General features: G+C 43.3%; 1 protein-coding gene across 1 annotated transcript in view; it reads left to right on the top strand.

Moving 5' to 3' along the window:
* SYNE2 (spectrin repeat containing nuclear envelope protein 2) overlaps window positions 1-6,313 on the top strand; it is a 304,488-nt gene extending 298,175 nt beyond the window's left edge. The window contains exon 115 of the mRNA XM_040412752.1: window positions 5,421-6,313. Within this exon, the coding sequence (XP_040268686.1) occupies window positions 5,421-5,646 (226 nt within the window). The 3' untranslated portion in view covers window positions 5,647-6,313. The remainder of the gene's footprint in view (window positions 1-5,420) is intronic.
* The last annotated feature ends 7,240 nt before the right edge of the window (window positions 6,314-13,553 follow it).

The following is a 13,553-nucleotide window of genomic DNA, read 5'->3' as shown; positions in this document are numbered from 1 at the left end:
GCGTGAAAATCGCAGCATGCTTTCTATTATGCGTTTTTCACGCAACGCAGGCCCCATAGAAGTGAATGGGGTTGCGTGAAAATCGCAAGCAAGTGCGGATGCGGTGCGATTTTCACGCACGGTTGCTAGGAGACTATCGGGATGGAGACCCGATCATTATTATTTTCCCTTATAACATGGTTATAAGGGAAAATAATAGCATTCTGAATACAGAATGCATAGTAAAATAGCGCTGGAGGGGTTAAAAAAAATAATAATTAAACTCACCCCATCCACTTGTTCGCGCAGCCGGCATCTCTTCTGTCTTCTTCTTTAAAGAAAGGGACCTGTGGTGACGTCACTGCGCTCATCACATGGTCCGTCACATGATCCATCACCATGGTTATAAATATAGGGGTAGGATCTCCTTTTAATTTTGTATATACATTATTATCATTCAATTGCTTCATTGCCTCTGCTCTATCTGCCTCTCGATCCATAGTGACCGTTGCTCCCCCTTTGTCTGCCCTCTTAATTATTATTGATGTCATTTTTCAAAGAATCCAAGGCCTTTCTTTCATTAAGGGTCCATTCACACACGTCCATGGTGTAGTGCAGATCCGCAATACACCCGGCCAGCACCCCCCATAGAACTGAACAGAACGTCTATACGCCATACACGGCGATTGAGTGCGGTCCCACATTTGGGCCAATATTATCGCATATCTCTATAGGATATTGTAGTTGGATTCGGAACGGCCCACATCAGGATCGGGTCCACAGCCTGTATTTGCGGTCATCTGTGCCTTCGCATTTTATAGTGTTTTAGGGTACATTGGGTGCATGTTGCACTTTTTTATGGATGTAGAATTTTGTCAGTTTTTTATGTACATTAAATAAGGTTATTGACACCCTATACTGATGTTTCCAGGTAATTGAGTGCCCTCCAACAATTTATCCATTTTGCACCCCCCCTAGAACTACCTATTCTTGTCCGCAATTGTGGACAAGAATAGGACATGTTCTATTTTTTTGCATCTGCATTTCCAGAGCGCGGCCCCGAACTTCCGGGCCGCGCTCCGGAAATGCGGATGCGGACAGCACATAGTGTGCTTTCCGCATCGATTCCTGCCCCATTGAGAATGAATGGGTTCGCACCCGTTCCCGATATTGCGGAACGGATGCAGATGTGTGAATGGACCCTTGTTGTACAGTTATTGTAAACCTTTTGGAGCCTCCATCCTCTCGGATGTGACTTCACTGATAACCGCTTGCTCCAAGGCTTTCAGCAGATCGCTAGGTATGTCCGGATCGAATGCTCCGCCTCTTCTTAAAGAAGACTGCAGTCCATTCAAGGGGGACATTACCTGTTTATTTTTATTTATTTGATTTTTCTTAGACCAGAACATTTTTATCCTCACTTGTCTACAGAATCTATAAAAATCATCAAGAAAGTCAAAATCAGTAATGTCATTTTTAGGTACAAATCCCAAACCTTTTCCCAGTATCGCGGTTTCATGCTCATATAGTCTGTGTTTGGAAATATTTACCACTACGGATCCACTTTTAGTTTTTTGTTTTTTTTTCTCTTTTTGTTGTTTCGTCTTTACTTTGCTTTGTTTTCTTTTTCGACGTGTTGTTTTCTTTCTCTGCTTCTGACTGTCGGCTGGTTTCTGATTCTGTCAATGCCTCGTAGTTTTTTTTTTCTTTGATTATCCTGTTTTGAGGTGTTTTTCTCCCAGAGGCAGCTTCATATGTCCGCTACCAGATTGGCTTTCATCTTGTGTACTGGAATCACTTGAGGTACTCATTTTTCCAGCTATAGTTTGTCGCATGCGTCTTTCATCGGCCCATGTATAGACTCTGTTATGTAAATAGTCCCGATTATCTCTTTAAAATTTTGATATTTTTCCTTTTTAAGATGGAGGATCGGCGCTTGTCCTTTAGCTCAGTGTGGATTTTTTCACATTCCTCCATTTTTATTAGTTTTTATTTCCTGTTCAACATTTCAAATTTCTGTTTGTTTTATAGTCAAAAGCATTTAGATCCGGCGAATGCTGATTATGCATTGCATACCATTTTTGATGATGGCCTGCATCGTCCTGTAATAATATATTGGGGTTAATGGACATCGCAATCCTCTTGGGATACGTTGGACTTTAACATACTCCGTAAGCGTAGATGCACGAAAAAAAAAAAGGCCACGGATATTCGCTGCATGTATATAGGGACCTATGATAGACACGCGACTCTCATAAAAAATGCTCTAAATAAATATTGGGGATAATTAAAACATGATAAATATGGCAATTTATTTAACAAAAAACCTAGTGTTTCATATCGGAGAGGTAGAACTGTGGGGAATCAGAGGTGGCATCAGAACAAAAAAAAAATTAAAAAAAATATCTGCAAGGAAGAAAGGAACCTTCCCATGTTTATCCTGTACTAACTGCAACTCCATTTTAAAAGGAGATTCGATATATCGCCCAATATAAAATCCCAATGCGCCATTTTTCTACATGTATGACAAAAAAAATTTGTTTATGGCATTCGATGTCCATGATGTAGTTTATGGTACATCGGACAGACAAAAAAAGAAATAAAAAGGTACGATTAAACAAACAAATCTAATATTAGACGATATATATGGAAATGCAGGTGAAACAAAGGAAAACAAGTATATAGTGAAACGACATTGTTGCAACACTGTTATGAAATGAAACATAAATGGCACGATTTAAAATGGCCGCTGCTGGATCACATTAATGAAGGTTCTACTCTGGCAGGAAAGAAACAGAGATTGCTACAATAGGAGACTAGATGGATAATGAAAATGGAGACACTATATCCTAAAGGGTTAAATGAAATTTGCAATTTTAGGGTATTTCTATGATCAGTATCTCAGTAACTGGTTTTAAATGCAACATAAATGTTATGCATATCTGTGAAAACTGAAGCTATTAATGAATATATAATGTGAATTATGGAAAAAGATTGAATTCAAAGCGCATGGTTACAACCCGCAGGCGCGCAGGAAACGTCGCGCAGCAATCAGATCAGCGCTCTCAGGATTACTATGCATTATAGCGATTTATTTATATGAAAAAATACAAGCAAAGCTTCAAAAGAGTATCATTTATGCCTCACAAATAACCTTTTGAATAAGACGGGTACTTTCACACTAGCATTTTTCTTTCTCCGGCATAAAGTTCCGTCATCGGGGCTCTATACCGGAAAAGAACTGATCAGTTTTATCCTAATGCATTCTGAATGGAGAGCAATCCGTTCAGGATGTCTTCAGTTCAGTCGTTTTGACTGATCAGGCAAAAGAGAAAACCGTAGCATGCTACCATTTTATCTCCGGCCAAAAAAAACTGAAGACTTGCCTGAATTCCGGATCCGGCATTTTTTCCCATAGGAATGTATTAGTGCCGGATCCGTCCTTCCGGTCTGCGCATGCGCAGACTGAAAAAAAGGTGAAAAAAATTAAATGCTGGATCAGTTTTGCCGGGTGACACTGGAAAGACGGATCCGGCATTTCAATGCATTTTTTCGACTGATCAGGATCCTGATCAGTCTTAAGGCTCTTTCACACTTGCGTTATTGTCTTCCGGCATAGAGTTCCGTCGTCGGGACTCTATGCCGGAAGAATACTGATCAGGATTATCCTAATGCATTCTGAATGGAGAGTAATCCGTTCAGGATGCATCAGGATGTCTTCAGTTCCGGTACGGAACGTTTTTTGGCCGGAGAAAATACCGCAGCATGCTGCGCTTTTTGCTCCGGCCAAAAATCCTGAAGACTTGCCGCAAGGCCGGATCCGGGATCAATGCCCATTGAAAGGCATTGATCCGGATCCGGCCTTAAGCTAAACGTCGTTTCGGCGCATTGCCGGACCCGACGTTTAGCTTTTTCTGAATAGTTACCATGGCTACCGGGACGCTAAAGTCCTGACAGCCATGGTAAGTGTAGTGGGGAGCGGGGGAGCAGCATACTTACCGTCCGTGCGGCTCCCCGGGCGCTCCAGAGTGACGTCAGGGCGCCCCAAGCGCATGGATCACGTGATCACATGGATCACGTCATCCATGCGCATGGGGCGCTCTGATGTCATTCTGGAGCGCCCCGGGAGCCGCACGGACTGTAAGTATACTGCTCCCCCGCTCCCCGCTCCCACTATGGCAACCAGGACTTTAATAGCGTCCTGGGTGCCATAGTAACACTGAAAGCATTTGGAAGACGGTTCCGTCTTCAAATGCTTTCAGTACACTTGCGTTGTTACGGATCCGGCAGGCACCTCCGGCAACGGAAGTGCATGCCGGATCCCAACAACGCAAGTGTGAAAGAGGCCTTACTAATGCCATCAGTTGGCATACGTTTTGCCTGATCCGGCAGGGCAGTGTGCACTTGCCGGATCTCTCTGCCGCAAGTGTGAAAGTACCCTTATACGACTGAGTGGATTATGTGGATAGAATTGTGGAGCCTGAGGTTCTGGATCAGGTTGTGGTACACTACAGGTGGAGCACATGAAGAGCAATGTCCATCAGCGTCCTCCCTAATGCCTGGACATCCAGTAAACTAGCACGGGCACTGAGTGTATTGCCATGGGAGGCTGCTGGACATGTCTCCTCATTATTCCCCTCCATCTGCAAGGGTTTTCAGGACAGGAGCAGTGTGTGGTTGACCAGAAGACCACGCCAACAAGAGTGCATGGCTTCAGAAAGTGTCAACCTCTAAAAATACATATAAACCTGAATATAAAGGAACTACAAGTGGTCCAACATATTAAGGCCTCTTGCACACGACCGTATGTATTTTGCGGTCCGCAAAAAACGAATCAGCTAAAAATACAGATGACCTCTGTGTGCATTCCGTATTTTGCAGAATAGCTGGCCCTTCATAGAACAGTACTATCCTTGTTCGTAATGCGGTCAATAATAGGACATGTTCTATTTTTTTGCAGAATGGAAACTGAGTAACAGGAGCTCCGTACAGTATTAGAATGTATTGGCTCCGATGAGCCGAAGTTCTTGCTTTGCGAAGTCTTGCAAGACTTCGCGTAATAACTTTATAAATAAATTTGTGCTGTTAAAAACCATTTCCCGAAATGGTACCTTGGGAAATGTTTTTTTACAGTACAAATTTATCTATAAAGTTATTACGCAAAGTCTCGCGAAGCAATAACTTTGGCTCATCTGAGCCAATACATTCTAATCCTGTACCGCGCTCCCGCTCCGTGCACTATTGGAACAAAGTTTTAAGCAAATCGACTTTGGATGTTTTCATCCGAAGTCGATTCACTCATCCCTATTGGGAACCATTGACCTATACCTCCTGGAAGACCCCAGTGACATCCATGTTACACCCTGGACCATCTACTCCCTAATGAGAAAATGGAGACAAGACCTATGTACAAAAACATCCTCTTTTATTTGTTATCACAGGACAAGAAAAGCCCAAGACAATGTCCAGGAGGCCCCAAGGAAGAGGTCTTTCTTCTGCAGAGTGTTGCGAGCCGCTTTCCCCCTACAGCTGCTCCTGCTTCTCTTACTCTTCTTCGCCTGCATGATTCCCGTCTCCGAGGAGGACTTCAGCTGTGCCCACGCTAACAATTTTGCCAGGTCTTTTTACCCAATGCTGAGATACACTAATGGCCCCCCTCCTACATAGTTCCACCCCTTCCGATGAAACGACATTCCAATACTGTGCCCACAGCAGCACCAGCAAATCATGGGGTAGTCGGAGGCACACAGTCCTCACCTCCCATCATCCTTCATTTCACTTTGACATTTCCCTTCTTGGCGTCAAAGCTGCAGGTTGGCGCTTCAGGCAGCGGGAGGGCAGGAGGCTCACTCATTTGCATGCACGTAGTAACTTTATATCAATGTATTTGGTGGCAGTTTCTACAAATATAGCCTTTTTACATATTTTTAGATGATGCAATTGTGTTTCCTTTCCTATTTTTACTGGAGAAGTTTTATCGCATGGATGTGGCTTTTATTTCTTTTATTTATGTGAAATTTTAACGTTAATTATATAAATTAGCACATTTCTTAAATGGGCCCATCTGCATTCAGAATAATAATTCATGATGTTGTACAGAGCAATGTGCTTTTCTACAGATTTGTTGTACAGTCAGATATATTTGGCTTCTTTTTTTTTTTAACGTTTCCTTTTTAAGCCATTTTTGAAATCATGAAACGTATTGGGCTGAAGGTCATTTATTGTTCAAGACATTCTTAATATATTGTGTAAGATGGCGTTACACATCCCACCAGCTGGGAAGGGGTCGCGGGATATTGATTCAATAAACTTCAGATGACCTTTGTAATAATTACACCTTTTTGTCTCTTGTCATTGTGGATTGGTTTTTTACAGGGTTTGTCCAAAATTAGAAAAAACTTGGCTCCTTTGTTCTGGAAACGGCACAGGTTAGGCTACTTTCACATCTGCGCTTTCCCTTTCCGCTATTAAGATCCGTCATAAGATCTCAATCGTGGGGGAAAACGCTTCCGTTTTTTTTCCCCCATTCATTGTCAATGGGTACAAAACGAAACGCAATGCACCGCGTTCCGTTTGGCTGCGTCCCCATCACGTAAAGAATAACGTTGCAAGCAGCATTTTTTGTTTTGTCTGCGATGTGGTGCAGAGTAAGACGGATCCGTCATGACCCACAATGTAAGTTGATGGGGACGGATCCGTTTTCTCTGACACAATAGAAAACTGATCCGTCCCCCATTGACTTACAATGGTCTCGTGGCTATGTTCAACATAATACAACAGGATCTGTTCATAACAGATGCAGACTGTTGTATTATCACGACGGATCCAGCAAATACACTGGTGTGAAAGTAGCCTTAGGCTCCATTCACACATCCGCAACGTGTTTTGCAGATACACTGAGCTGCAAAACACGGAAAGCGGCAATGTGCAACGCGCACGGACGCCATCCATGATTTGCGGACCGCAAAACACACCACGGTCTTGTGCATGCGGCCTTTGAGTAAGGATGAGCGAAGCAAGCTTCGGATCCTAGATCCGAAGTCGCTTCGCTCAAAACTTTGTTTTAATGCTGTATGGAGATCAGTCTCCGTACAGCATTAAAATGTATGGGCTCCTGTGAGGCGAAATCTGGCGAGACTTCGGTGAATAACTTCAGCTTTAATTATTAAACTTGAAAGCCACTTTAAAACAGGTATCCGAAGTCAACTACCAAAGCAGACTACGGAACCAAGTGGTTTTCAAGTTGAAAAATCAAATCCTGAATCTACTCAGCGAAGTCCCGCAATCAGTGCGAGATCTCCTTACCACAAATGAAAAACAGGCCTTCGCCTCTGTTCACACTGGTGTTATAGGGTCTCCCGCAGCCTACCGAAGACGTCAGCTTCCCTGTGACACTGAACAACCTTGGGGACGTTTCCTCTACAATTTTACGGTCATGGTTCTGTACCTGAGCAGGACACGGCTGGTGCCAGTTCACACTAGACCCATGCGTGCTCGTCTCGCCAGGTGAACTGGTAGACGTCATTTATTTTGATGTGAAGATCTAAACGGTCTAAAACAAAGAAAAGCTAAAAAAGACAAATTCAGACATAAAGCATTTAATGTCTTTATACACCGCACATAGCCACAGATCTTCAATGATCGGCACCAATTTATAGAATAAAAAACAGCTTGAAAATCCCGGCTTTAGCGCCGCACCATTACGGTATTGACTTCAGAGAGAAACTCTTATTGGAACAGCCCCCATTACAATCATCTGGGCAGGTATCACACAATAAACCGAGTACACACACTCCTATAAAGGGCCCCTGCAGGGATATGGTGGGGGAATTGGAATCCTAGTGACTGGGATGGTTTTATATTGTGGGATCACTCAGAATGTCATTTCTCAGTGCAGTAGTTAAAGGGGTCGTCTCACTTCAGCAAATCGCATTCATCATGTAGAGAAAGTTAATACAAGGCACTTACTAATGTATTGTGATTGTCCATATTGCCTCCTTTGCTGGCTGGATTAATTTTTCCATCACATTATACACTGCTCGTTTCCATGGTTACGACCACCCTGCAATCCAGCAGTTTTGGTCGTGTTTGCACACTATAGGAAAAGGTGGTGGACACTTTTTCCTATAATGTATAAGCATGACCGCCACTGACCGATTGCAGGGTGGTCGTAACTAGGGATGAGCAAATTTTTATGTCATCAAACTCGTTTGGTGGTAAAAGCAGAATTGCGTTAGTCTGTGGTAATGGAATCCATAACACAATTCTTTGACAGAATGTCTTTAGAGGCATTCCGTTATTCATTCTGTCATAATAGAAGTCTATGGGCTGCATATCGGCTCCGTCCCGTTTCCGTTATGCTGGAGTCCTCTCCTGCCTAATGGACATGGGACGGATCCGTTATGCAGGCCATAGACTTCTATTATTATTATTATTACGGAATGTCTCTAAAGGCATTCCGTCAAAGAATTGTGTTATGGTCCGTGGTAACGGAATCCATAACACCATTCTGCTTTTACCACCAAGCGAAGAGTGGACGAATTTCAAAATATGAAATTCACTCATCTCTAGTCGTAACCCCTGGAAACGAGCAGTGTATAATGTGATGGAAAAATGAATCCAGCCAGCAAAGGAGGCAATATGGACAATCACAATACATTAGTGCCTTGTATTAACTTGATAAATGCCATTTGCTGAAGTGCGAGAACCCCTTTTAAGGCGGCACTTGTAGATAATTATCTGCTCTTAAACACCATATTTCTTTATCTGTAATATGTCATTCTGTGCCATTAGTCAATAAATCATGTGTGTCTGATGGGCGGGGGTCCAACCACTGGGGGATCAGGAGGACAGAGGTTTGTGTTCTCCCGTTACACTCCTGTACGCGCTGCTCCATTCACTTCTATGGGACAAACCCCAATTCTATTGATCCCCCAGCGACCCTACACCGATCAGACACTTCATTTCTGATCTGTAGTAGAGAATAGGTTGGTGTAATGGGACAGCCCTTTATAACAGACACTTTTGGGTTACAGAGCACCAAATCCCCTGCATAGACAGAGTTCACTGATAATATTTTGTCTGCCTGTGGCCACCACTAGAGGGAGATTACTGTATACAGTGTGTATACATGCAGTAAGCGCCCCCTAGTGGGGACTACAGGTAGGCAGAATGTTATGTTTTCCGTTTATGCAGGGGATTTAGAGGCACAGTATCAGATGTTCGGAGCTGTAAAGATACAGGAGTTATCCCATGACAAACCTTTTACCACTTATCCGGTGGATAGATAATAAATGTATACTTCAACCAATGAGAGCCCCACAATCAATACAACCAGAATCCCTAGCGCCCCCCCATTTAGTCTATGGGACTGAGTACACCTCTCAGCCATCTCAAATGGTACCATTGACAATAGAGTGGTGGGGCAGATGCGTGACCACTAGGGATGAGCAAATAGACTTTGGATGAAACATATAATTTTGTTCTAATACTGTACATTTTATTTTTTTCATTTCCGTTCCTTTTTTTGTGCTCCATGTACAGAACCATTAATTTCAATGTATCCACGAAAAAAAAAACTCTGTATGCCTTTCATTTCCGTTTTTCCGTTCAAAGATAGGACATGTTCTATTATTGCCCGCATTACGGACGAGGATAGTACTGTTCTATCAGGGGCCAGCTGTTCCATTCCGCAAAAAACACAATGCACACAGACTTCATCCGTATTTTTTGCCGACTGCAAAATACTGAAAAACCCATACGGTCGTGTGCAAGAGGCCTTAGAATGTATTGGCTCTGATGAGCCAAAGTAATTGTGAGACTTCGCGTAATAACGCCATAAATTAATTTGGGAAATGTTTTTTTACAGTACAAAATAATTTGACGTTATTACGTGAAGTCACCACCATATTTAATTGCCTCCCCACCCAGCCCCATTCTAGTGACCATGGGGATCTCAGTGGTCAGATCCTCATCAATTTACCCATTAGACAGGTGATACAGGTTTGTAGGATGACCCCCCCCTTAACCCATTAAAGGTCAAGACCAGTGTTTAGGAGGGGGGGGCATTTTCTTTAAGGATCAAAAAAGGCACAATTCAGTTAAGCATAATATCGTACATACATTATATACAACCGCATTTAAGAACTTTTTTTTTTTTTTTTACATTTACAAAAAAAAAAGACAAAAAGCAGTACAAAAAAACAAAAACGGAATTCATAAAATTTCCTCTTCTAGTCCCCCAAAAAGCAGCTGAACTGCACTTTTGTTCTGTACAATAGAGGTAGATTTGTCACAGATGTTTTAGACGTTCTGTTAAGAACCGGTCAAAAATAAACCACATTGTTTCTAAATGTCATTCACTATTCAGCGCAAGCCCGCTAGAATCTCCAAAATACCAGGCATAATGCACCCGGATTGTTTAGGCAAAGTATCACCTGCTGGCGGGAGAAAATGCTTTCACTACCACTGCTGGTTCTAGAGAGATTCCTTTCAGGTGGCTGGCATTAGGCATTTCAAGGCTTCGTGCCAAGAACACGGGTACGGTACATCGTCCGAACACACTGACTCTATGTAATGGATTTCCAAATTGTGGGGGGGAAGACAAATATGTAAGGGGTTAAAAATAAAATCTTACTACCGGGAACTAAATGGGGGCTGCCATAGCAGACAGCTCGTGGGCAGGAATGGCCTTAAAGATGTGGCATATTTGAGTGAATTCTAAGGCACCAGGCAACCTGTGCCGATGGAGGCTTGAGATGTAAATCTGACACCAGTTGCCGCCATCTCCACTGGATTCCATCGGCAGTTTTTGCAGCCATTACCCTTAGGGCTCGTTCACACAAACTATTGCAGATCTGTGGCCATTCCGCATCATGGATGCGGACCCATTCATTTCAATGGGTCCGCAAATCCGGAAGATGCGGAACCGAAGAATGTAACGAAGCACTACGGAGTGCTTTCTGGGGTATTCCGTTCTGTGCTTCCACACCGCAAAAAGAAAGAACTTGCTCTATCTTTTTGCGGAAAGGAGGGATTGTGGACCCATTCAAGTGAATCGGTCTGCGATCCCCATGCAGGTGCCCATGCATTGCGGACCGCAATTTGCAGTCCACAGCACGGGCTTCACACTTTTGTGTGAACGAGCCTTTAGAGGTATGTTCCCACTGACATTTGTGGTGCAGAAGTGGATCCAGCAGGAATCAGAAGTAGAAGTCTTTCCTTTATATTTCCTGTGGAATCCACCTCTGGCTTTGGCAGAAAAATCTGCTCCAAGAACGTACACATGAAGCTACCCTTAAAGATACCGTGTTCTTGCTTATTCCAGAAAGAATAAGTCCATGATCTGCACTGCTAAGAGCCCAACTTCAGTTGACAGCGTGTGGTCACCACTTTGGCCCAGTGGTCTGTTCTGTCCCTAAGCTCTTGCCAAAGGGGCCACAGATGCAGGAACAGACTACACATAGGATTTGTAGTCTGTAGCCATTTAGACATATTGGCCTGCGCAGGAGCTGTAGCCACAAAATGGTAGGAGAATTTAAATCAGTGTTTTGAAAAGTTGCTTTTTTTTTTATGCACTGAAGCAATAAAGTTGCACATTAAACTGCATCTGTCAGCAGTTTTGTACCTATGACACTGGCTGACCTGTTACATGTGCACTTGGCAGCTGAAGACATCTGTGTGGGTCCCATGTTTATATGTGTCCTTATTGCTGAGAAAAATTATGTTTTAATATATGCAAATTAGACTCTAGGAGCAATGGGGGTGTTATCGTTGCACCTAGAGGCTTTGCTCTCTCTGCAACTTCTCCACTTTGACAGGGCCAGACAGTATAAACGTCGTCACCTGAGTGCAGAGGGCACGCGGTAGTTGCAGAGTAGAGCAGAGCCTCTAGGTGTAATGGTAACGCCCCCGTTGCTCCTAGAGGCTCATTTGCATATGTTAAAACATCATATTTCTCAGCAATGCGGGCACATATGAACATGGGACCAACACAGATGTCTTCAGCTGCCAAGTGCACAGGTCAGCCAGTGTCATAGGTACAGATCTGCTGACAGATGCCCTTTAACCTTTCATTTGTTTTCCTTTACGGTGCACCATTTCCCACAATCAGTTCCTTTAAAGGGGGCCTAAACCTTTGGTGAAACCTATATTGTGCAGCAGAGCTCTGCAATGTCAGGTTTCATCAGCTCTGGTTGACTTTTCCAGTATTCCAGCATCCTACAGAGCCACAGAAACGATATGGGATCTGTACTCCACAGGCTGGAAAAGCTAAGCAGAGCCGATGAAACCCGACCATGCAGAGGCACTGTTGCACAGCCGTGGTTTGACCAAAGGTTTAGGTCCCCTTTGGCCTCTTGTGTTTTTCTGTATGGCATATACAGTATACAGTAATTACATAGAAAAAATTGGGCTGGGCATAACATTTTCAATAGATGGTTCCGCAAAAACGGAACAGATACGGAAGACATACGGACGCATTTCCGTATGTGTTCCATTTTTTTTGCGGACCCATTGACTTGAATAGAGCCATGGAACGTGATTTGCGGGCAATAATAGGACATGTCCTATCTTTCAATGTAACGGAATGCATACAGAGTACATTCCGTTTTTTTTGCGGAACCATTGAAATAAATGGTTCCGTATACGGAACACAAAAAACGGCCCGCAAAACGGAAAAAAAAACGGTAGTGTGAAAGAGGCCTTAAGGAGGTAAAGGTAGTCTTCCATTGACAACAGAAATGAGCAGTACCTAACGCACTGCCTTCCTGGCCACAAGCAGAGATGGCTTCTCCATCCTTCACTACTTTCCCAACAATTGTGGTTTGGTGAGCTGAAAGTCACCGCTTTATAGGAGGGCTGAGGTTTTGAGTTCAGCTTCTTCTGTACCAATAAGTCAGCAGTACAGGCTGATGGCGTTTTTCTATTAGCCGCACTGTAGGAGACTGTTACTGTTGAATCATTCAATCTATAACTGACTGCGGGAAACAATGTATGGTGAAGAAAAGGCAACACAAATTGTGGGGAGAATATTGTGAATGTAGAATTTGAGCTTAATGACCATACACACCTTCGCAGCAATTCCGCTATTGCTTCCATGCATCAAAAATAAAAACAAAGCAACTTTTCAAATAGTTTTGATTAAAATTCCCCTAACATTTTGTGTCTACAGCTCCTATACTGACTCGTGTCTCCATGGTTACAGACTACAAACCCTTTGTGTAGTCTGAGCCAGAGAAACGCAAGGTAAATCCTCCCTTAAGACATATTGATCTAATTAGCTGTTCCTGCTAATTCCCATTTTTGGATGTTTGAGAAGTTACTAAAGTTTGTACATTTTGTAAAACAAATTTAAAAGCCCTGGAGGGGGGACCGCTAAAACCAGTGGTGTAACTATATGGAGCCGGAGCATGCCAAAAGGTTCCTCTGCCCAGAAGAATTAGATGGTACATGGTGGGGGGGGCCCAGTTAAAAATTTTGCACCGGGTACCAGGAGCTTCAAAAGGTACCCCTCTTAGTCACACATTGGCATGGTGAGGGGGGGGGGGGGCAAACCCTGGGGCTCACAAAAAAAA

This window comes from Bufo bufo, chromosome 11 (assembly GCF_905171765.1).
Source record: "Bufo bufo chromosome 11, aBufBuf1.1, whole genome shotgun sequence".
NCBI lineage: Eukaryota > Metazoa > Chordata > Amphibia > Anura > Bufonidae > Bufo > Bufo bufo.
Note: the sequence above shows the minus strand (reverse complement) of the source record. Positions and strands in the feature narration are given on the sequence as shown.